This window comes from Sus scrofa, chromosome 13 (assembly GCF_054392235.1).
Source record: "Sus scrofa isolate SSC_HxYL_T2T_F1_AM1 chromosome 13, Sscrofa_HxYL_maternal_Yorkshire_Landrace_v2.0, whole genome shotgun sequence".
NCBI classification, from domain to species: domain Eukaryota; kingdom Metazoa; phylum Chordata; class Mammalia; order Artiodactyla; family Suidae; genus Sus; species Sus scrofa.
In genome coordinates, this window is record NC_139395.1 from 161,052,639 (window position 1) to 161,074,004 (window position 21,366).

General features: G+C 44.0%; 1 protein-coding gene and 1 long non-coding RNA gene across 8 annotated transcripts in view; one reads left to right on the forward strand and one right to left on the reverse strand.

The window, feature by feature from the left end:
- The first annotated feature begins 652 nt into the window (after positions 1 to 652).
- LOC110256422 (uncharacterized) overlaps positions 653 to 21,366 on the forward strand; it is a 90,203-nt gene continuing 69,489 nt past the window's right edge. For both annotated transcript variants that reach the window (XR_014824833.1, XR_014824832.1), the window contains exons 1-3: positions 653 to 868; positions 11,949 to 12,064; positions 13,416 to 13,523. This is a non-coding gene — a long non-coding RNA (uncharacterized LOC110256422). The remainder of the gene's footprint in view (positions 869 to 11,948; positions 12,065 to 13,415; positions 13,524 to 21,366) is intronic.
- SIDT1 (SID1 transmembrane family member 1) overlaps positions 3,157 to 21,366 on the reverse strand; it is a 95,798-nt gene continuing 77,588 nt past the window's right edge. For 4 of the 6 annotated variants that reach the window (XR_014824814.1, XR_014824815.1, XM_003358806.5 and 1 more), the window contains 6 exons: positions 16,618 to 16,694; positions 13,245 to 13,291; positions 8,015 to 8,120; positions 7,812 to 7,922; positions 6,695 to 6,808; positions 3,157 to 4,841 (listed from right to left, as the gene is read on the reverse strand). Coding sequence is in view for 4 of the 6 variants with exons in the window: in XM_003358806.5 (XP_003358854.1) it covers positions 4,779 to 4,841; positions 6,695 to 6,808; positions 7,812 to 7,922; positions 8,015 to 8,120; positions 13,245 to 13,291; positions 16,618 to 16,694 (518 nt within the window). In the remaining 2 variants the exon portion in view is untranslated. Of the gene's footprint in view, positions 4,842 to 6,694; positions 6,809 to 7,811; positions 7,923 to 8,014; positions 8,121 to 13,244; positions 13,292 to 16,617; positions 16,695 to 16,869; positions 16,909 to 17,802; positions 17,818 to 21,366 lie in introns of all 6 variants that reach the window. The other 2 variants (XM_084991200.1, XM_005670213.4) reach the window with 2 other exon arrangements.

A 21,366-nucleotide genomic window follows, 5' to 3' on the forward strand; every position in this document is an offset into this window, starting at 1 on the left:
AGCTCCATTTTCCTGAGACTGGGGGAGTGAAGAGTAATTCTATGTGAATCCTGGTCAACATTCAGCCCTTTTTTACTTTGATAAGAATAGCAAGACCCCACTTCAGGAAAACCATACTATGAACTGCAAACCCCTCTTGGAGTTCATAAGGGTAAAAAAAGTCAAAATGGGGTCCCATTTTGCACAGTCGTCCCATCCAGGTGAAAACTCTATTACTATGGCCTTTTAGAAACTCATTGGCCAAGGCTGATCCCTGACACTAGCCCAGCTTATTTGAATTCAAGTGTATTAAGACCTAAGATTTCACAGGCATTTAGCCTGGTTGACAATGGTACCTTAATATTGGGGAGATATTTAAACTTAGCTGCACAATTTTGTCTGGTCCTTACTGAAACCGTGGGTAATTAGTCAAATCCATTTCACCTGCCTTCACTAATCAAGGTCATTTTAAGATTGGCATGTCCTCCAAGGCATGTGCCTGAGCTGTTGTATAGGAACTTGGAGTCAGCTGTGTCTTGCAAGAGCTGTGCTCATTAAGGCTAGAATGGAAAACTGACCCTCCAACTGGGCATGCGTGAGTGTCCGCTTGCTCCTGATCTTTTGAACGTGCAGCGGCTTAGCCTGGTTACGCCTGTGCAGAACTACGATTACCACACCTTATCGCCATCACCTTTCCCCATACCGCCCACGGTCCCCATGCCTCAGACTGCCTGCCTCTTCATTCCTCATTCCATAAATAGCCCAACCCCTTGCCTTTGGGGAGGAGGGGGTGAGATTTGTTCTTGCATCTTGTGCTTGGCTGTTTTGCGACTAGACCCTCTCTTTGCTGCGAACCTCAGCTCTCAGCGTTTTGGGTGCTGCGCATCAGGTAAAATGAACCTGGTTCCCTCACACCACAAAACTGTGTTAAAAGGGGGGGCGGGCGGGGTGGGGGAAGAGTTCCCGTCGCGGCGCAGCAGAAACGAATCCGACTAGGAACCATGAGGTTGCCGGTTCCATCCCTGGCCTCTCTCAGTGGAATAAGGATCCGGCGTTGCTGTGAGCTGTGGTGTAGGTCGCAGACGCGGCTCGGATCCCAAGTTGCTGTGGCGTAAGCCGGCGGCTACAGCTCCGATTGGACCCCTAGCCTGGGAACCTCCATATGCCGCGGGTGCGGCCCTAAAAAGACAGAAAAAGAAAAGGGGGGGGCACTGTAAACTGTCAGAATTATGGTAAACAAGGGTTTTTCATTGTTTCAGCTACAGGCCAGTTGTCACTTTACGCAGAATGCTCTTCCTTAGTGTCTCAAGGGGACCTTAGAGTCATTTCAAAACCAGAGTGACCCTCCCAGGCTTCCTATTTCTGGGACCTGTTCTGTTACTTGCAGGCTGAGGTCCCCCTTCATCCAGGATGAACATCCAAGTTTCCCTACTGAACATTTGGTGATTGGGGTGGGGGTGGGGGTGGGGGGATATTTGCACCTGGCATCTCCTGAACCATGGCAGTTTCAGCAAGAGAGGAGGAAGTCTAGGTTTTCTCTGAGATTCTCAAGGTAGAGCTGGCAGGAATGAGGTGTGACTTTTTCCACACTCGGCCTTTCCACTTGGCCCCAGCTTTGGCAGTGATTTTTCATCTGTGTTGGAGTAAGAGTATCAAGGGCCAGAGGCAGTGAAATGCAGCAATAAAGGGCAAGGAGAGGGCTGGGGCTGAGGGGTTTGGTAATTCTGGGCTGCTTCTCTGAAGGTGAGGAGGCCTCCCAGCCTCTTCAGGGCCTCCTGGAGCTTAGGACAGGAAACAGCACAGCTGGTTCCAAGGAAGGGGGCCCCTATGGGTGAGAGAAGCCAGCCCAGCAGGAAGCCCTGCTCTTGTTCTGCCACCCTGTGGGATTTGAGAGGTGCGGGTGAGGATCTCCTCTGTGAGGGCACTGCTTCTGGTGCCTCTGCACATCTCCACCTTTGTCACCTTCATGAAGTGTTATGTAAATGTGGTAGGTGAAGATCAGAGAGTTTCAGCGACTTGCCCAAGGTCACACAGCGAGCAGGTGAACATAACTGGACCAAAGTCTGACTCAAGAATTTTTCTCAGACTTGACACTGTTCTATGAAAAGTGTTTATCTTTGTTTTTGCCTTTCTCCCAAGTTCTAGACAGACTGTCTCCCAGGAGGAAAAATATTTGGGTATTATTCGTTTCCCTGACACATGCATTTTGCAACCCCACAGAACACTCTGGTGGCTGCTTGGAGCTACAAAAGAAGCAGCTGCCGCTCTCTTTGCCCCAGGAGCTGACTTGGTGATCTCCAGTCATGGAAAGTCCCTTCCCCAGATAGATTCTGGTTTTCCACTGGCTTCTCCTGCTGCTAAAATAAAACTGGGCTAATCCTTCAACCATCCAGCGTTAACAGGTGGGGCTGCCTCTCCGGCATTTGTCAGAGGTGTGAAGGGGCTGTTTTTTTCTTCTGTGCACAGCTTTGCCCCTCTGGCTGCCACATCTCTGCCCTCCAACTGCACTGATCTTTTTACTCTGTGCCTCTGCCAAGAGCCTCTTCACAGAGGGTGGCTTTCTCCAATTACCCTCCCGCTGCACTCAGCTTCCCTTCTCTTGTAAATAAGTGAAGTCCATGAGCACAGGCTAAAATCACTTGTTTTACAAGTAGATGAGAGACCACTGTGAGTAACTCGGGCTGCCCCCTGCCACACCCCTGCCTCCACCCTGCACCTTGAGTTCCTATCAACCCCACAGAAGCAGCTGAACCACTTTCTTGTGTTCTCTAACCACACAGAGGCACTGTGGAAAGAACCAGCACCAAGTACATTTAAAATTGATTTTTATAAGAGCAGGCTTGCTCTGGGTTTTTCATCCTGCTGTGGAGAACTGACCACAATGTGTGAGTTTATAGCACAAGGCAGACATTGTCAGAAAACGGTCAAGAACACAGCAGCACAATCCATCCAGTTCTATAGGGCTCCCTCCCCATTTCCATGGACATATTTGCCAAGCAAGCTACTGAAGAGCCGATGTGTCCTATAGTTTATTCACTTCAGGTCACAGGGCTACCTGAACAGACTTTCTTCCACCTCCCTCAATTTTTTTTTCTCTTCTTTTTTGTATTTGAAATACTTTAATGCATTAAAAATAAAAGAATTAGGTTAAATCAGCCAAGTCAAACAGGTTTGAAATTTTTTTTAGGTGTTAGATTTAATACAGCCATTTAATAGGTGGTCTGCGTATGGCCTAGACAAGCCAACAATTTTTAGGAATAAAGAATAACAGACGACTGCAAATTTGGGGGCATTGTAGGAAAAAAAATCATGTTTCATTGAAAGCGTTTTTGTGTTTTTTAAAAATCAGGGAATGTGTGCTATGCCAAATGTCCAAAATGAGTTTTTGAACATTACGCAAATATTTTAGAGAAAGAACTATATATATTTTAAAAGAATGGCTGATCCATTTCTCTAATGAAGAATGAGGAAGGCGGAAGTGAGGGGTGACTTCAGTTTCACAGGCAAATATATCTCTGTGAGCGCATTTGCCTGTACACTTTCTGATGACATCATATTCCAGGGAACAAGGGAGTTTGGTCGAAGTGAAACTTCCTGTGGGCAGAGCTGCCAGACAGTGTGAGAGTGAAGTGGGACACTGAGGTTTTCAGTGTGGTCCTGGGGAGAGAATGTGAATTGGGTACATTGATGAGACAACCCTAAAGCCACTGTGCTCTTTACAGCCGAAGAGGAGGAGGGAGAGTGACCTGCAGAGAACCTCAAGGGAAGTCTGGAGCCTCTGGTCTGCAAAAGACAGCAGAGGAGGGCTTGGCAGTGGCCCCTGGCTGGAACACTTCTTTCCTCCTCAAGGGTGATGCGGGCATGGAATGGAGCTATTAGAACTGGGGGCAGGAGGAAGCAGTTTTGCCTTTGCTGCATCTGCTCCAAGAGTGCCCCAGTCCTTAGCATGAGCCCGCTTGCTGAAAGCTGATGTCACCAGTGTCCTAGTGTTGCAGGTCATTTGTCTAGCTCCTCCTGCTGCTGGAAGTGGTTTCCCCTTTCCCCTTCCACCTCGAGGCCAGCCCATGGAGTAACAGGGCCTTGCCAAGAAGGTAGAGCCTGAGTCATTGGGTCAGCACACAACAGGGAGATACTGTTACCCCTCAGCAGCAGGAGACACAGCCTGATGACATGGAGTCCTCCTAATACAGTCAGGAACCAGGGGGAAGCATACAGCATTCTTGCGGAGGAGGTGACCAGGTGGCGCTATAAAACATCTGTCCCAGTTAGTAGGGGCCAACCCTCTACCAGACTCATATGAATCATGTCACCCCAGGACCTTGGAGAGACAGGCCAGTGTTTGGGAATGTCTAGAACAGAGGTTGTAGTTACAGAGAGTTTCTGGGCAGGAAATCTGAGCTGTTGGCCTTTCTGGGCAGGGTGGCAGCTGAGGGCAGAGTGCAGCATGGTTCTGCCATGGCTGGCCCATCTCAGGTGAGGGTGGGAAGGGTCCCAAGATAGCTGACTTTGAAGCAGCTTTTATCCATTTCTAACTCAGAGTAGCGACAGAAGGGGATGGTGGGTGTTTTTAGCTCTGCAGGGCTTGCCTCTGTCCACAGCTGTGGCTCCCTTCTGTCTCCCTCCCTGCAGGCTTGGGTCCCCCTGCAGCTCCCTTCCTCCCTGTGGGAATGTGTACAGAGCCAACCAGACAGAGGGTCAGTGGAGCATTTGGCAGTGGTTACTTTGCTGCAGCCCCTGTAATTTTCATGAAACAGCACCAAGATCGATGGCTCCCTCTTCCCCCTCTTCATGCTAGAGGCTTAGAAGACAGGGATCTGGTCTCTCCGAACAACATCCAGGTCATCATCCAGGGTTAACAAAACCTGAAAGGAGAGGGATGGAGAAATGAGAGGAACGCACAGCTGCAGGAAGTCCTTACTTCCTAAGACACACAAGTGCCCTTGTTATCCTGTCTTCTACAGCTTCCTGCAATGCCATGCTCTTAACAGGCGCTTGTCATCATTACATCATTTATTAATTCAAGTATATATATATATATTTTTGGTCTTTTTGCCATTTATTGGGCCACTCCTGTGGCATATGGAGGTTCCCAGGCTAGGGGTCTAATTGGAGCTGTAGCTGCCAGCCTACGCCAGAGCCACAGCAATACCAGATCCGAGCCTCGTCTGCGACCTACACCACAGCTCACGGCAATGCCAGATCCTTAACCCACTGAGCAAGGGCAGGGATCGAACCCGCAACCTCATGGTTCCTAGTCAGATTCGTTAACCACTGCGCCATGACGGGAACTCCTAATTCAAGTATTTATCAAGGGTCTATTATGTGCTATTCTAGATAGTAGAGATATGGCTTGGAACAGGAGACAAAAATCGTTACTCTCATGGGGCTTACATTTGAGAGAGGGCTTTAGACGTGAACCAAATGCACAAGTGAAATAGAGGATGTTAGTAATATGTACTTGGGGTGAAAATTAAACTGTGGAGAGATTATAGGAAGTATGGGATGGGGAAAGGTAGAAAAATTTTTTTTCGATTGGGTAGCCAGGGATGTCAATTCCACTTAGAAGGGCACATGTTGGTCAGGACCTAAACGGAATGAAATCTTGTTGCACAGAGTATGAGTACTCTCATTATCCATTTTCAGTTCCCTCTACTACACCCTCTCTACATGGAACCCTTAGCTCCACTTGTGTTGTCTCTGTCTCTCTAGAGAAGGTAAGCCTCAAAAACAAGCTTTAAGGAACCATGTTTATACAGGTTGATGAAACTTCCCAAACTGGCCACTAGGAGGAAGCCCTGCTCCACTCTCGAGGTTGCATGGCTGAGACCAAAGCCAGCAGTGTGAACCCAGGAGGCCTAGTAGTGTTATTTGTGAGTTAACCTTCTATACAGGTACCATGGACTTTTATTTTGGAAGTGTCGAAATTAAGATGAAGGGTTGCAGGAGTTATCATCCTGGGTTGTTATATAATATGCGTGGTTTCTGAGAAGGTGTTTGGGCAAAAAAAAAAAAAAAAAAAAAAAAAAAGGAGAGCTTTGGAAGACAGCAGTTAGAAGACAGCAAGAGACCATGCTGCTATCCTGAGCCACTCCAGAAACTTGTAAAAAATTTGTAAGATATGCACTGAGACTGGAAGAGAGGGAGGAATGTAAATATGGCTCAAGAAGGAATAATTGAAATTGTAGTGGGTGCCAAAGTGGTTCCTGGGGGGAATTCTGGGCGCGTGACTTCTGACAACCAGTTAAGCCCATTCAACTGAACTCTGTAGCAAATGAAGGAAAATTATTTTGTAACTCCGTGTCTTAAAGTATTGAAGAGTAAAAGGAAAATGAAAATAAAGGATGCAATGTAAAAAAAAAAAGAAGAAGAAGAAGAAATGATAATCTATACATTGAATGACAAAGAATTGAAGAGAGAAATTAGAAATACAAGAAGGGGGAGTTCCTGTCATGGTGCAGTGGAAACCATGAGGTTGTGGGTTCGATCCCTGGCCTCAGTGGGTTAAGGATCTGGCGTTGCTGTGGTTCTGGTGAAGACTGGCAGCAACAGCTCAGATTAGACCCCCTAGCCTGGGAACCTCCATATACCGTGGGTGGGGCCCTAAAAAAGATAAAAAGATTAAAAAAAAATACAAGAAGGGATGTAAGGAAGAGGGGAAGAGAAAGAGTACAGGGTGTAAAGAGAGCAGAAATTAACAAAGGACTTATAAACTCACCAAAAATGAGAAAAACAGGGCAGTGGCAGAGAGGAAGTGCCAGATGTCATGGTCATCGAAGAAATCCAGCAGAATACACTCTCGGTTCTTCTCCCGGGATTCTGCTGGTGTTCCCTGGAAGAAGGTGAGGCAGGACTTGGGTAGCATTCCCACAGTTCGACTCCCTAGAGCGCTGAGCATCCAGAAAGCTACCAAATTGCTACTAGATGACTGGGTCAAAAAATCAGCTTCCAAGAAAACATCTGTCCTCCCAAAAAATTGTCCACAAATGTTCATGGCAGCCGCATTCATAAAATCAAAAAACTGGAATCAACTTAAATGCCTATCAACAGATGAGTGGATAGATAAGATACAGTATATTCATACAATGGAATATTATTTGGCAATAAAAAGACATGAAGTACTGATACACATACACATGGGTGGACTCAGGAAACCTTATGCTAAGTGACAGAAACCAGACTCAAAGACTACATGTTATATGATTCCATTTATTTGAACTATGCAGAATAGGTAGATCTATAAAAACAAAAGATAGATTAGTGATTGCCTACGGCGAAGGTGTTTGGGAGAAATGGAGAGTGACCAATAATGGGTGGAAGCTTTTTCTGGAGTGATTAAGATGCTCTAAAGTTGACTGGTGATTATGGTGATGGAGAGCTAAGCCTTCCTCTCTGTGCTGTGCCTCAGCTGTATCACCAGACTCCTAGGCCTCAGCTTTCCTTTCTGGGAAATGGATTTACAAACACCTGCACCTGGGTATATGTTCATGGATGGTGATTATGATGAGAAAGGTGGAGAAGATCCACTAATCAAGGTTTTTGTGCATCTTAACCATCTATTGGGAACAGGATCATAGTCATAATGACACAACGAAGATAACATGTATGGTGCCGGCAATGCTTCCACATTCACGAAGCGCCACCCTGATAATGACGACATGCCCTTTATTGAGCATTTCTGTGTAGATATTTAAAACCATCCTTTTTTAGCGAAAGCCTTCACATTAGAAAATATAAAAAAGATAAACAGCAACAAGAAGAGAGGGGAGGCAGGAAGGTCAGAAAGGCAAGATGGAGACAGGACATGGTCTTGGAAAAGAAAACTGTTCTCTTACCTCCCAGCTGCTGAGATTCTGGAAGAAAAAATACAGGGCGGCGGCCCACACCACAGCGGTGGCGACGATGCAGAAGAGAGGGATCGGGAGGACCTTCTCAGAGCTGCGAAGCTGTGGGTGAGAAGTGGATGTGGCCAAGCTGCCGGCACCGCCTTCGGAGGGCGTGGAGGCCCGCAGCCCCCGCCCCTAGTGGCCATGCTTACCTTCATGATGATGTAGAAGGCCAGGTAGAGCAGCAGGTTGCAGATGAAGATGCCCAGCATGTAGGAAGCAAAGTCCCTGGGTCGATAGATCAGTCCAAAGAGGGCACTGGGCGCACAGAGGAATTATCTTGTAGCCACGTTTTGAAGGTAGATTTGTAACATTATCTGCTTTTTCACTCCCCCACCCCCATACTTGGTGAGAGGGGAAATTTAAAAATCTTTAACATAAGTAACTTTCAATGTATTACATCTTCTTCAGAATATTTTTTTTTCAATGATTTTAAGTTTTCTATAAGTGGATGTACCATTAACAGTCATCCTTCTCTGGTTGAAGTAAAGAGTTTTCTCTTTGTCTTTCAGTTTCCCACTGCTATTAAAAAAAACTGCAGGAGTTCCCGTCCTGGCGCAGTGGAAATGAATCCGACTAGGAACCATGTGGTTGCTGGTTGGATTGCTGGCCTGGATCGGTGGGTTAAGGATCTGGTGTTGCCATGAGCTGTGGTATAGGTCACAGATGGGTCTCGGATTCCATGTTGCTGTGGCTGTGGTGTAGGCCCAGCAGCTGTAACTCTGATGGGACCCCTAGCCTGGGAATATCCATATGCTGTGGGTGTGGCCCTAAAAAGTACAAACAAACAAACAAAAACCAAACCACATACACATACACACAACTGCAACAACAAATGAATACCTTCAGACACATGCTTTTTTTTTTTCCTTTTTGTAGTTAAGATTATTACAATAGATTACTACACATAGAATTATCTCGATAATTGGCTTGGACCCAGACATCTATGGTCAATTAATCTTTGACAAAGGATGCAAGAAGATAAAATAGGAAAAAGACAGTCTTTTCAGCAAGCATTTCTGGGAAACCTGGACAGCTGCTTGCAAATCAATGAAATTAGAACATACTCTCACACCATGCACAAAAATAAACTCAAAATGGCTTAAAGACTGAAATATAAGACAAGACACCATCAAACCTCCTGGAAGAGAACGTAGGCAAAACAGTCTCTGACATCAACCTCATGAATATTTTCTCAGGTTAGACTCCCAAAGCAATAGAAATAAGAGCAAAAATAAACCCATGGGACCTAATCAAACTGAAAAGCTTTTGCACAGCAAAGGAATCGAAAAAGAAAACAAAAAGACAACTTACAGAATGGGAGAAAATAGTTTCAAATGATGCAACTGACAAGGGCTTAATCTCTAGAATATACAAGCAACTTATACAACTCAACAGCAAAAAAGCCAACAACCCAATGGAAAAAATGGGCAAAAGACCTGAATAGACATTTCTCCAAGGAAGATGTACAGATGATGGCCAACAAGCACATGAAAAAATGCTCAACATCCCTGATTATTACAGAAATGCAAATCAAAACTACTAAGAGATACCACCTCACACCAGTTAGAATGGCCACCATTAATAAGTCCACAGATAACAAATGCTGGAGGGGGTGTGGAGAAAAGGGAACCCTCCTGCACTGTTGGTGGGAATGTAAGCTGGTACAATCACTATGGAGATCAGTATGGAGATACCTTAGAAATCTATACATAGAACTACCATATGACCCAGCAATCCCACTCTCGGCCATATACCCAGACAAATCTTTCCTTAAAAAAGACACATGTACCTGCATGTTCATTGCAGCACTATTCGCAATAGCCAAGACATGGAAACAACCCAAATGTCCGCCCACAGATGATTGGATTAGGAAAATGTGGTATACATACACAATGGAATACTACTCAGCCAAAAAAAAAAAGAATGAAATAATGCCATTTGCAGCAACATGGATGGAACCAGAGACTCTCATACTGAGTGAAGTAAGTCAGAAAGAGAAAGACAAATACCATATGATATCACATATCTGGAATCTAATATAAGGCACAAATGAACATTTCCACAGAAAAGAAAATCATGAACTTGCAGAATAGACTTGTGGTTGCCAAGGGAAAGGGGAGGGAGTGGGGTGGTTGGGGAGCTTGGGGTTAATAGATACAAACTATTGCCTTTGGAATGGATTAGCAATGAGATCCTGCTGTGTAGCACTGGGAACTATGTCTAGTCACTTATGATGGAGCATGATAATGTGTGAAAATAGAATGTGTACATATATGTGCAACTGGGTCACCATGCTGTACAGTAGAAAAAAATTGTATTGGGGAAATAACTATTTAAAAAATAATAAATTAACATGGAGCTAACAAAAAAAAATTGGCTTGGCGCACATTACTGCTTTTTTGCTAGCTGCCAAAATTAATACTGAAGTTTATTTTAGATGGGATTTGGCCTTAATTTTTAAATTTATTTTACTTATTTTTTTTGGCTTTAATTTTCTTCCAAGTTTATCTCTATTTATAACAAAATATTTATTTATTTATTTGCTTTTAAGGGACGCACCGTGGCATATGGAAGTTCACAGGCTAGAGGTCAAATCAGAGCTGCAGTTGCTGGCCTGCACCACAGCCATAGAAACATGGGATCTGAGCCTTGTCTGCGACCTCCACCACATCTCACAGCAATGCAGGATCCTTAACCCACTGAACAAGGCCAGGGATCAAACCCGCATCCTCATGGATACTAGTCAGATTCATTTCCACTGCACCACAATGGGAACTCCAAAAGTATTTATTATATAGCCCTTACCTCTTGGTTTTGAAAAGCTTGCTTTTAATACAGACACACCACACACAAATATATTGTGGGATTTCTGTCTTTGTCATTCTGATTCACTAATTTATGTTTTATTTTTTAATTTTATTGCAGCATAGTTGATTTACAATATTGTGTAGTTTATGTTTCTAATTTTGAATTAGTAACTATGTTATTGTTTTGTAATATGTTAGATGATGGAGTTAGGCTAGCTTGCACTATCTAATATGGTAGCCACATGTGACTCTTTACATAAAAATTAATAAAAATTAAAGTTGAAAATTCATTTTCTTGGTCACATGCCCTTTCAAGTGCTCAATAACCTCAAGTGGCTAATAAAGATGTACATCATTCCAGAAAGTTCTACTGCATAATACTGGTCTGTCACTCTACACTTCTGCCCTTCCTTCCTTCTGTGACTCCTTTACAGAGACCTTTGAAAATTCTGCCTATCATGGCAAATCATTTCAGAATAAAATTCTGTTAATTCCATTTCTAATTTTAAATTTACACATTAACTTGAGAACTGATATCTTTGCAATAGTTAACCTTCTGGCCTGGGACATGCCATCTTTCTTCATTTAGCTAAATTTTCCTGTATCCAAAAAAGGTAAATTTTCTGCAGAAGGAGTCTGCACATCTCTCAAAGTTTATTCCAAAGTATTTCAAGGGTAAGGCTATTATTAGTGGACTGTTTTTGTTCATTTTTTATTCCAACTGACTTGGTTCTATATAATATAGGAAACTTCCTCTTCTCAGAATTTGAAATCTTCAGTATACCAAAATATCTTGTATATCCTTCACCCATATTCATCAATTATTAGCATTCGGCCCACTTGTTTTTATTATTCCCTCTCTCATTCTGCCTCTATATGAACATAAATATAAATACATACATTTATCTCAGTATGAATACATACACACACCACTGTTCTTCAGGACTGTATGAGAATGATTCCTTTGAAAGTAATAGTCACGCTTCATATACAATTGATGTCTTGTCCCCAAGAAACTGAGGCTGGAGAAACCAAGGGGGAGGCCCCTACACAGCCCCAGTGTGTTGTGGTGCTTCATTCCCTTCCAAAGGCCTTGGTGTCCCACAGGGCTCCTGTCTGAAAAGGGAGAGGCCACACACCTCCTCTTGTGAGCAGACTAGGGGTTGAGTTTAGTTCTACAAGGCTCAGGGACAAACCAGGCAATTCTGACTCTGCAGACAGTTGTTGGTTGCTCATTGTCATATCTTTTACCAGCGCCCTCCACCCTGTCTTACAGAGTCACTGGGACTGTGGGACCTGCTCTCAAAGGGTGGCCAAGAGAGTGTCATAGGAGACCACGGCCAAGAATCACCCATCTGAACATGCCCCTGAGTAAAGGACAGTCCTCCACAGGTATGGACCTTCCCTGAGGTAACCCCTGGGGTGACAGCACTGTGGAAAGTTCCTTCCAGGAGCATATGGCCCCCGACGAATCAGATCCTCACGACTTGGTTTGGGCTTCCCCTGATGGTGTGCCCCTCTCTTTATTTCTGATGTCTCTATCAAAGGTCACTGATCCAGAGAAGCACATCAGCTAAGAATCACTGATCGAAGCAACTAAAATTATTTTTTGAGAGATCAACAAAAGATCTCACCCATTCACATTTTAAAGTTGAGAATAAGTTGCAAAAAACAGATGTATAAAATACAACCAGCATGAACATACTTGTGTTGCTTAGTTCTACTCTGAGGTCATTTCTGGAAACAAGACCATGGTGATAATGAGGGAAAAGAAAAAAAAAAGAAGAATGATATAGACAGAGTAGGAAGACCGAGGCCTGGAGGGAAGGAGAGAAATAGGAAAGAGACTCACATACATGCACACACACACCCCTAGTAAGAAAGAGAAATGCCTACTGGGTAGCCTGTATGGAAAGTTCTAACAAAAAGAGTTTAAAAATTACATTTTTGCAACTGCTGGCATAATTAATCTCTTTTTTTTTTTTTTGTCTTTTTAAGGCCGCACCTGTGACATATGGAGGTTCCCAGGCTAGGTGTTGAATTGGAGCTGCAGCTGCTGGCCTATGCCACAGCCACAGCAGTGCAGGATCCAAGCCACATCTTCAACCTACAGTGCAGCTCACTGCAATGCTGGTCCCTTAACCCACTGAGCAAGGCCAGGGATCAAACCCGAGTCCTCAAGGATACAAGTTGCATTTGTTACCACTGAGCCACAATGGGAACTCCCAATCTTTCTCTTTCTTTATATGTGTGTTTGTGTATGTGCAATATAGCCAATTTATCTAATGTATCCACACAGGTATAGCACATTTGATGTTTGTCTTACTGATACCTTGAGCTTATTTGTTCTATGTGTTGAACTCAATGCTTTAAGGGAGGCCACTGCTTGTGCACAGGAGCTTCCTAGCTCATTCTTTGCAGGGGGAAAAATACCTTACTTTCAAGTCTTGAGAATAAAGCAGAATCCTATGCTCTCCATTATTTCAGATTTCTTTATAAAAATGACAGCTGAGGAAAGCTAAACCACAGTGTTACAGAAAATTAATAAACTTGGTTCCCTAAGACTACTTACAAGGACCAGTTAATCAGATTCCCCATGATGAGCAGCACCATTCTGTCCTGGAAAGGAGGAAAGAAAACATCAAATGAGAGGCCATATACACTGCTTTTTCAATAACTTAACTGCAGGGAAAACATCAATTATGGGAAAACAATTGCCTTAATGAAAACAATTTTTCTATAGTTTTAAGAGAGCTGTGACTACAGCAGGACACTAATCCCCTACAAGGACTAAATGGCAAAGCCTCTGACTGCAAACAGACGTGACCTGGTCCCTCTAAAAGAAAACCTGGTGAGTAAAGCAGAAAGTCTTGCTGTCCCCCCCACCCCTGCCACCAGTGTATACAGGAACTGGGCAGCTGAGCCCACCTCTTGGTGGGAAGGCTGGTGGTGTGTGCTGATATTTCAGTAGTTAGAGAATTCTGCCACTGGTGTTCCATAACCATGGACTCTTTCCCTGGGTTGTGTTAATTGGTGGGCTCTAAGGCAGCTCTTGGGACCCACCTGTAGTTAGTTTTATACCCATCACTTTGGCTCCAAGGAGGTCTTGCAGCTCCCAGGCTCCTAGTTTCTAAACACATGGCCTTAAGATTATGGCCTATTGGTAGGGGAAAAAATAGGAAAGGCCCATCTCAAAAGGACAGTTACTTTGATAGAGATTTATTCACAACCTGTTCCTTCTCTTTTGCCTACTACTTACAACTTTTAGGTGTTATCAGACCATACTTTAATTTGCATGTCTACTCATCTATTTAAAAGTAGTGAGTCTCAGAGTTCCTGTCATGGCTGAGTGGTAATGAACCCAACTAGTGTCCATGAGGATGTGGGTTTGATCCCTGGCCTTGCTCAGTGGGTTAAGGATCCAGCATTGCTATGAGCTTTGGCATAGTTCTCAGATGTGGCTTGGATCCTGTGTGGCTGTGGCGTAGGCTGGCAGCTGCAGGTCTGATTCCACCCCTAGCCTGAGAACTTCGATATGCCATGGATGTGCCCCTATTTAAAAAAAAAAAAAAGGGAAAGTAATGATTCTCTTTGTGGGTGATCCTTTACATTTGGAGAAAATATCTTCCTTTTAGAAAAAATTAATCTACCAGAAAGGCCAAAATCCAAAACACTGACAGCACTAATTGCTGCTGAGGATGTGGAGCAACAGGAATTCTCATTCATGGCTGATGGGAATGTAAAATGTTCCAACCACTTTGGAAGACAAATTGGCAGTTTCCTAGACAACTGAATATACTTTTACCATATGATCCAGCAATAGTGCTCCTTGATATTCACCCAAAGAAACTGAAAAAATATCTATACAAAAACCTGTCCACAATTTTTTTTTGGTCTCCCCCCACCCCCCGCCCCTGCCGCTTTTTAGGACCACACCAGAGGCATATGGAGGTTCCCAGGCTAGGGGTCGAATCTGAGCTACAGCTGCCATCCTACACCACAGCCACAGCAATGTGGGATCTGAGCTGCATCTGCAACCTATACCACAGCTCATGGCAATGCTGATTCCCCAGCCCACTGAGCAAGGTCAGGGATTGAACCTGTATCCTCATGGATGCCAGTCAAATTTTTTTCCGCTGAGCCACAATAGGAACTCCCCTGTCCACAAATTTTTATAGCAGGTTTTATTTGTAATTGTCCAAACTTAGAAGCAACCAAGATGTCCTTCAGTAGGTAAACAGATAAATAAACCATGGTGCCTCCAGATAAAAGAATATTAGTCAGCACTAATGAGCTTTTAAGACATGAAAAGACATGGAGGAAATACAAGTGCATATTATTAAGAGAAAGAAGCCAATCTGAAAAGGCTACATACTATATTATTCCAACTATATGACATTCTGGAAAAAGTAAGACTAAGTAGACAGTAGGAAGATCAGTGGTTGCCAGGGTTGGAGAAAGAGAGGGTAGGAAGAACAGGTGGAACATAGAGGATTTTTAGGGTAAGAAATTACTTTGATATTATAATGATGAGTACATGTCATTACAAACTTGTTACAATGGATAGAATGTACACCACTAGTGAACTGTAATGTAAACCATAGACTTTGACTGATTACAATGTGTTAACATGGGTTAACACATTGACTGTAGCAAATGCACCTTTCTGGTGGGAGATATTAATCATGGGTGAGGTGGGCCCTGTGGAGGGCAGGGAGCATGTAGGAATCTCTGAATTTTCTTCTCAATTGTTCTGTAAACTTAAAAAAACCTAGAACTTTAAAAATACTCTGAAAATAGTCTAAAAAACAAGATAGGGGTTCCCTTGTGGTACAGTGGGTACGGTCTGGCGTTTTCACTGTAGCAGCTCGGGTCACTGCTGTGGGTGGGTTCAACCCTTGGCCTGAGAACTTCCACTTGCTATGGGTGTGGCTGGAAAAACAAAAGCAAAACAGGCTACATTAATTAATGTCAGAAAACAAAAACACTAATTGCCCCTCATGGTTCACAGCTAAGGCATGCTTATCTCTCATAGTACTCACAGGTTCTAAACTCCCACCTCAGTAAAACTCTCCAGCTTCAATTCCTTCCATTTTTAGTGTCTATGGTTCCTACCCAAGCTCAACAGGGCTAAAATAGTCCCACATTCTTTTAGGTAAAAATCATTCTGATTATAAACATTGTGGGCCAGGCCCCAATGGCACCACTAGTTCTGGCCAAGAGCACTGTGTAAAGGTTGGGGCAGTGGCTCAGAGGAGGTATGAAGCCTTCCCAAAGCCACTGTCCAGCAAGCCAAGGCAGCTAGGACCAGGACCCTGATCCTGCTGCTCAAGTGTAGAAGTGTGTAATATACTAAAAATCAGAAGGTAGAATTTTAAAAAAATGTATTTCCACCATCCAGCAATCACTACCATTCTTGAAGAAGCATTCTTTCTCATCATAAAAATCAAACACTGTATAAAAAGCAGACAAACGTATAATGTGGGAAGGATAAGTTCCTAAGAAAGTGATTGGGGTGACCCTACATCCCCAGTTTCCTTGGGACAGCCCAGGTATCATTACTTTCACAAGTGCCCTCTTTTCATTTTCACAAGTGAGAGAATTGTACCTCTTTGGATGATTATTTATAGGAACACCTATCTTGATCTTCCCTCTAGTAATCATTTCTATTAGTTTTGCGTATATATATATATATTTTTTTCTTCTTTATATACTAGTTGTGTGTGTGTGTGTGTGTGTGTGTGTGTACAAAAGGGCACCATCCCAGCTTGTATTTTAAGAGAGTGAAGAAAAGTGAGCAAGATGCCTCTTCCCTGACTAACTGGACCTCAGCCACCCTGGGCCATGTGGCCCTCTTGGTTTGGGAGAGCCTCGAGTGACTGCCCCAAGGCTGCCCCTCCTTCAGGCTTCTCTGGGAGGAGGCCAAGGAACACAAACACACGTACCATATACAGAGGCCGGCTGCACTGCTGGATGCAGTCCGTGTAGAACACCATAGCTGCCCGCCGGAAAATCCCCAAATCTGCAGAAGACACAACCGCGTGGTGAGTAGGCTTGGTCAGAGGTAATACAGAACACTCCCAGATGGCCCAAGCTTTTGCAGCCAGGATGATGTTGTCCTCACCTCAGAAAAACAATGCTTTGCACCTAATAATTCAGCAATAAATATTGGCTTTAAAAATGGTGCCCACACCCACCTGTGCTCTCCTGGCAGGCATGCCCGATCCATGCAGCATCTGCAAAAAGGCAGGCCAGAGGGATACTAGCAACCAGCACTCACAGATCATCTGGGTGGCTGGCCAATCCTCCCACAGTCTCCTTCAGCTGAATTTACTTCTTTTTATAGTTTATGCTAGTGGTGTTTTTGTTTGTTTTTTAACAGCAGAGAAGTTATGGGGCCCCTCAAAAGTCACCTTAAAACATCTGCTTTCTCTAGACCAGGGGAAGTCTTAGCTTGTAAAAAATTCTAATCTATATTTCTCAGTGTGGTGATAAGTCAGTGAGAATTGAGCCAGGGGATACTGGGATCTACGAAGTATGCTTAGAAAGCCTGAACGAGTATTGAAACAATAATCAAAGGAGCATAAGTTAAGATGGGAGAGAAAAAGAAGGTTTTTTTAATGCAATCCTTCTGAAGGATGGCCTGAAACCCAGCGAGTGTGCATGCTATAATTGTTATATGAACAGGGTGGAGGGCCCAGGTAGGGCTGTCATTCTGCGAGCCATCCAGACATACATGTCACAGGCAGGGCTGGGGTCTGCCCAAAGCAAGCATTTCAGTGAGGGCGGATTCTGGCTCTTTTGTGAGTGTTATTCCTCTTCAAGGCTACCCCTGGGGTCAATTTAACCAGAGTTCAATAGACTAGATACACTGAGGGAGGAGGAGGGAGGGATGTGTCCATGCAACAGCCCAAAAGAGGTACCTTGTGGGCTGGGTTGGAGAACCCCTGCCTCTGAGCCTCTCTTGCACCCCCTTCCCACCAAATCCTGCCCAATCCGCAAGGGATGTTCAGAATGCAGACTCAGCAGGTCAGCCAGGCAGGATGCTTGGTTAAAAAAACAAAAAACAAGAAACAAAGCAAACCCCCCGGACAATCTAGAAAACCCTTGGGAGGGTGGCTGAACATTACCTGTGTCAGACACATCTGAATCAATGGGAAGCAGAGAAATGAGAAAAAAAAAAAAAAAAGATTTGTAAGAAGGTAGCCAAACAGGTAAACCACTGCTCATTTTATTTTTTCCTCTAAAGGAATGTCTTTAATTTTATTTTCCGATTACAAAAGTAATGTTTGCTCATCATAAAGAACACAGATTCTTTCTGCCCGTCTCAAACATACATAAGTTCACTATTCTTCAAAGCATGAGACCTCTCTCTCCCTGATATTTTCATGCCTCACTTGCAACATATGATCCATCCCTTCTCTATGGTCCTTTTCTGGAAGCAAGGGACCATAGAAAGACACAATAGTGATCTGAGCAAGTAGCTCTACAGTATGAAATATTGCAAATATTGGGGGCGGGCCTTTGTTTATATATAATGGTTTTTCTTGAAATATACAAACGAATCTTTGAGTCTGACTTCCTAGATCTTAAAATGACTAGGAAATTGAAAAGGACTTGCACCTGCTCCCATATTATGTCTGACCAGCACCAGATCAGAAGCTAATTTCTGTAGAACACTCACTCCTACTTATGAAATATTCTGCCTCACTGCTGGTGTCTTTCCTGAGGGCCACAGAAAAAGGAGATGTGACTTGAGAACACAACAGCAGCTCCTGAAATGGGCAGAGAGGTTGGTGTTGCCCGAACTACTGTCCACTAACCCAAGTTCCTGCCTTTGGACTAAGTGTAGATGCAATTGTCACAATGAAATAGTTTTCCTTTTGATTCTGGTAAATCTGTAATCACTTGGAGAAGACTTTCTAGGTACAGAAATTTAAAATATTCAGTTAAGGAGTTCCCATCATGGCACAGTGGAAATGAATCCAACTAGGAACTATGAGGTTGTAGGTTCGATCCCTGGCCTTGTTCCGTGGGTTAAGGATCCAGTGTTGCCATGAGCTGTGGTGTCGTTTGCAGACACGGTTCGGATCCGTGTTGCTGTGGCTTTGGCGTAGGCTGACAGCTGTAGCTCCTATTGGACCCTTAGCCTGGGAACCTCCTTATGCGGTGGATATGGCCCTAAGAAGATAAATAAAATAAAATAAAATAAAAATAAAATATTCAGTTAAGCTCTGCGAGGGTTATCTTCCCTTTGCCCCTCCAGACCCACCTGCCATATCTCTCTGTCCTCACCATTCCCTGGTGAGGCTGACTCTAGGGACCACTCTGCGGGTTCCCCCGCAACCATAAGTTTGGACAATGAGAAACACCAGCAGGATACTTGAGGGTCAGAGCAAGCAGAGGGAGCTCAGAGTATTATCTGCCTGGTGCCCGCCCTGTAAGGTTCCCTGTCTGTCAACCAAAGGTCACTGCTCCTTTCCAAGTGACTTCCTCTTCATGATGCTCTCCCTTCACATTTTTTTTTTTTTTTTTTGTCTTTTTGCTTTTCTTGGGCCACTCCCGTGGCACATGGAGGTTCTCAGGCTAGGGGTCAAATCGGAGCTGTAGCCCCCGGCCTACACCAGAGCCACAGCAACACGGGATCCGAGCCGCGTCTGCAGCTTACACCACAGCTCATGGCAACGCCGGATCCTTAACCCACTGAGCAAGGCCAGGGACTGAACCCACAACCTCGTGGTTCCTAGTCGGATTCATTAAGCACTGAGCCACGACGAGAACTCCCACATTTTGATAACTATGTCCTCTGTGTCTTTTTGGGCTTGTGAATAGTAAAAGCCTCTCTGCTACTAACCCCAGGTTATGGTGCAACCCCTTTCACTCTTCTCTACCCTACCCCTGTCTTAGGAAGAGTCCTATTGTGAAGAAATCCTGCTCTATCTATGTGTGTGACGTCTTTTCCTTCTTGGGACCCTGACAAACTATTACATGGTTATAATGGACTACATTAAATTTCTCCTTTTTAAGAAGGTAAACTCATTCAGTATCACAAAACTGCATGGGGGCAAAGGTGCTATAAACATATTAAGAGCTCCTCTGTGTATACATGGTCACCACCATTAAACAGATCTGTATTCAAGTCTGTTTATCCAATTCAGAGAACTCAGAAAACAGTGCTCAAATTATTTTCTTTTTGAGAGTTTAGTTTGTATGACGTCATTGAGCTTTTATTATGGGGGATGGGGCATGAACAGAGTACTGTCCCAAATGTCTTGCACAGCTATCTACTGATGCTTCTACTGGGGGGTTTGGAGGTATAATGGCTATGCCAAAAAGGACAGCTAAATTGCCAAAATGAGAGATTGTTTTTATTTGGTCTTCAAGTCTTAAAGCAACTTGTTTATACAGAACCACTCTTAGACCTGGGCAAGGATTGGGGGGAGCTGCCATATTTTAAAGGCCCTCTTTCCCCAGTGAGTGAGGAGTCTGCAGGGCAAGGGGACTGCTCCTTCTAGGCCACATTCTGAATTTCTGGAGTTCAGAATTCCCTGCCCTGATGGCCTTGAGCCTACTTCCAGGGCCTTCAGGGCCTCTTTCCCTGGTTTATCTTCCCGAGGGCATATAGCACCACTAAAGTATGTACCACGGGGCAAGGAATGGTCTTGAATGTTGGGCAAGAGTGTCCATATGCACATCTGTGAGTCCCCTTAAGATGCAGGACAGAGCCAGAGGTGGGAAGAAAAGGGGGGCAGAGGCTGGGAGCCAGCTCTTCTGTGCAGCTACATTCTGGAGTATTCTTCTGTGGACCTGAGAATTTTAAAGTTGAACTTGTACCTTTAGGTTGTAATGAAGGTATATTTATCAGTTTGTTGGCCTTCCTTTCTTCAGTGTATTTAATAGTATTTTAGTCTGCTTTATAACTTAGATATTTTTATACATATGGTATGTGGGCTTTTATTTAAAATCTTTCCTTGGGCTCTGCAAATATTGGGGATGGGCCTATCTTTATATATAATGGTTCTTCTTGAAATATAGAATGAATCTTTGAGTCTGACTTCCTACATCTTAAAGTGACCAGGGAAATTGGAAAGGACTTGCACCTGCTCCCATGTATGATGACTGACCAGCAGCAGATCAGAAGCTATTTTCTGTAGAACACTCAGAGTTCTAATGTAGTATGTTCATATTGGCAAGAGTTCAGCAGGTATCCTGTTTCTAAGATTGGCAGATTGGTCTCAAAAAGTCCCAGGCCTAGAATTTTAAGATCATGCATAATTCAATCTTGAAAACCTATTAGCATGGTTAGAGAAAGGCTCCTTTTAAATGCTACAAACTGAAAAATATTCTTCTTGGTGGAACTAGTGGTGTGACGATCATCCCACTCTGCAAACACACGTTCAAAGTCTGATGAATTGCAAGAGTTCTCACTGTGGCTTAGCTGGTTAAGGATCTGATGTTGTCTTTGTGAGGATATGGGTTCCATCCCTGGCCTCTGTTAGTGGGTTAAGGATCCAGCGTTGCTGTGAGCTGTGGTGTAGGTTGCAGATGCAGCTCAGATCTGGCATTGCTGTGGCTCTGGTGTAGGCTGGCAGCTGCAACTCAGATTCGACCCCTGGCTTGGGAACTTCCATATGCAGGTGCAGCCATAAGAAGAAATAAAAGTTTGGGGAACTGTAAAGCTTTGGGGACTTGGA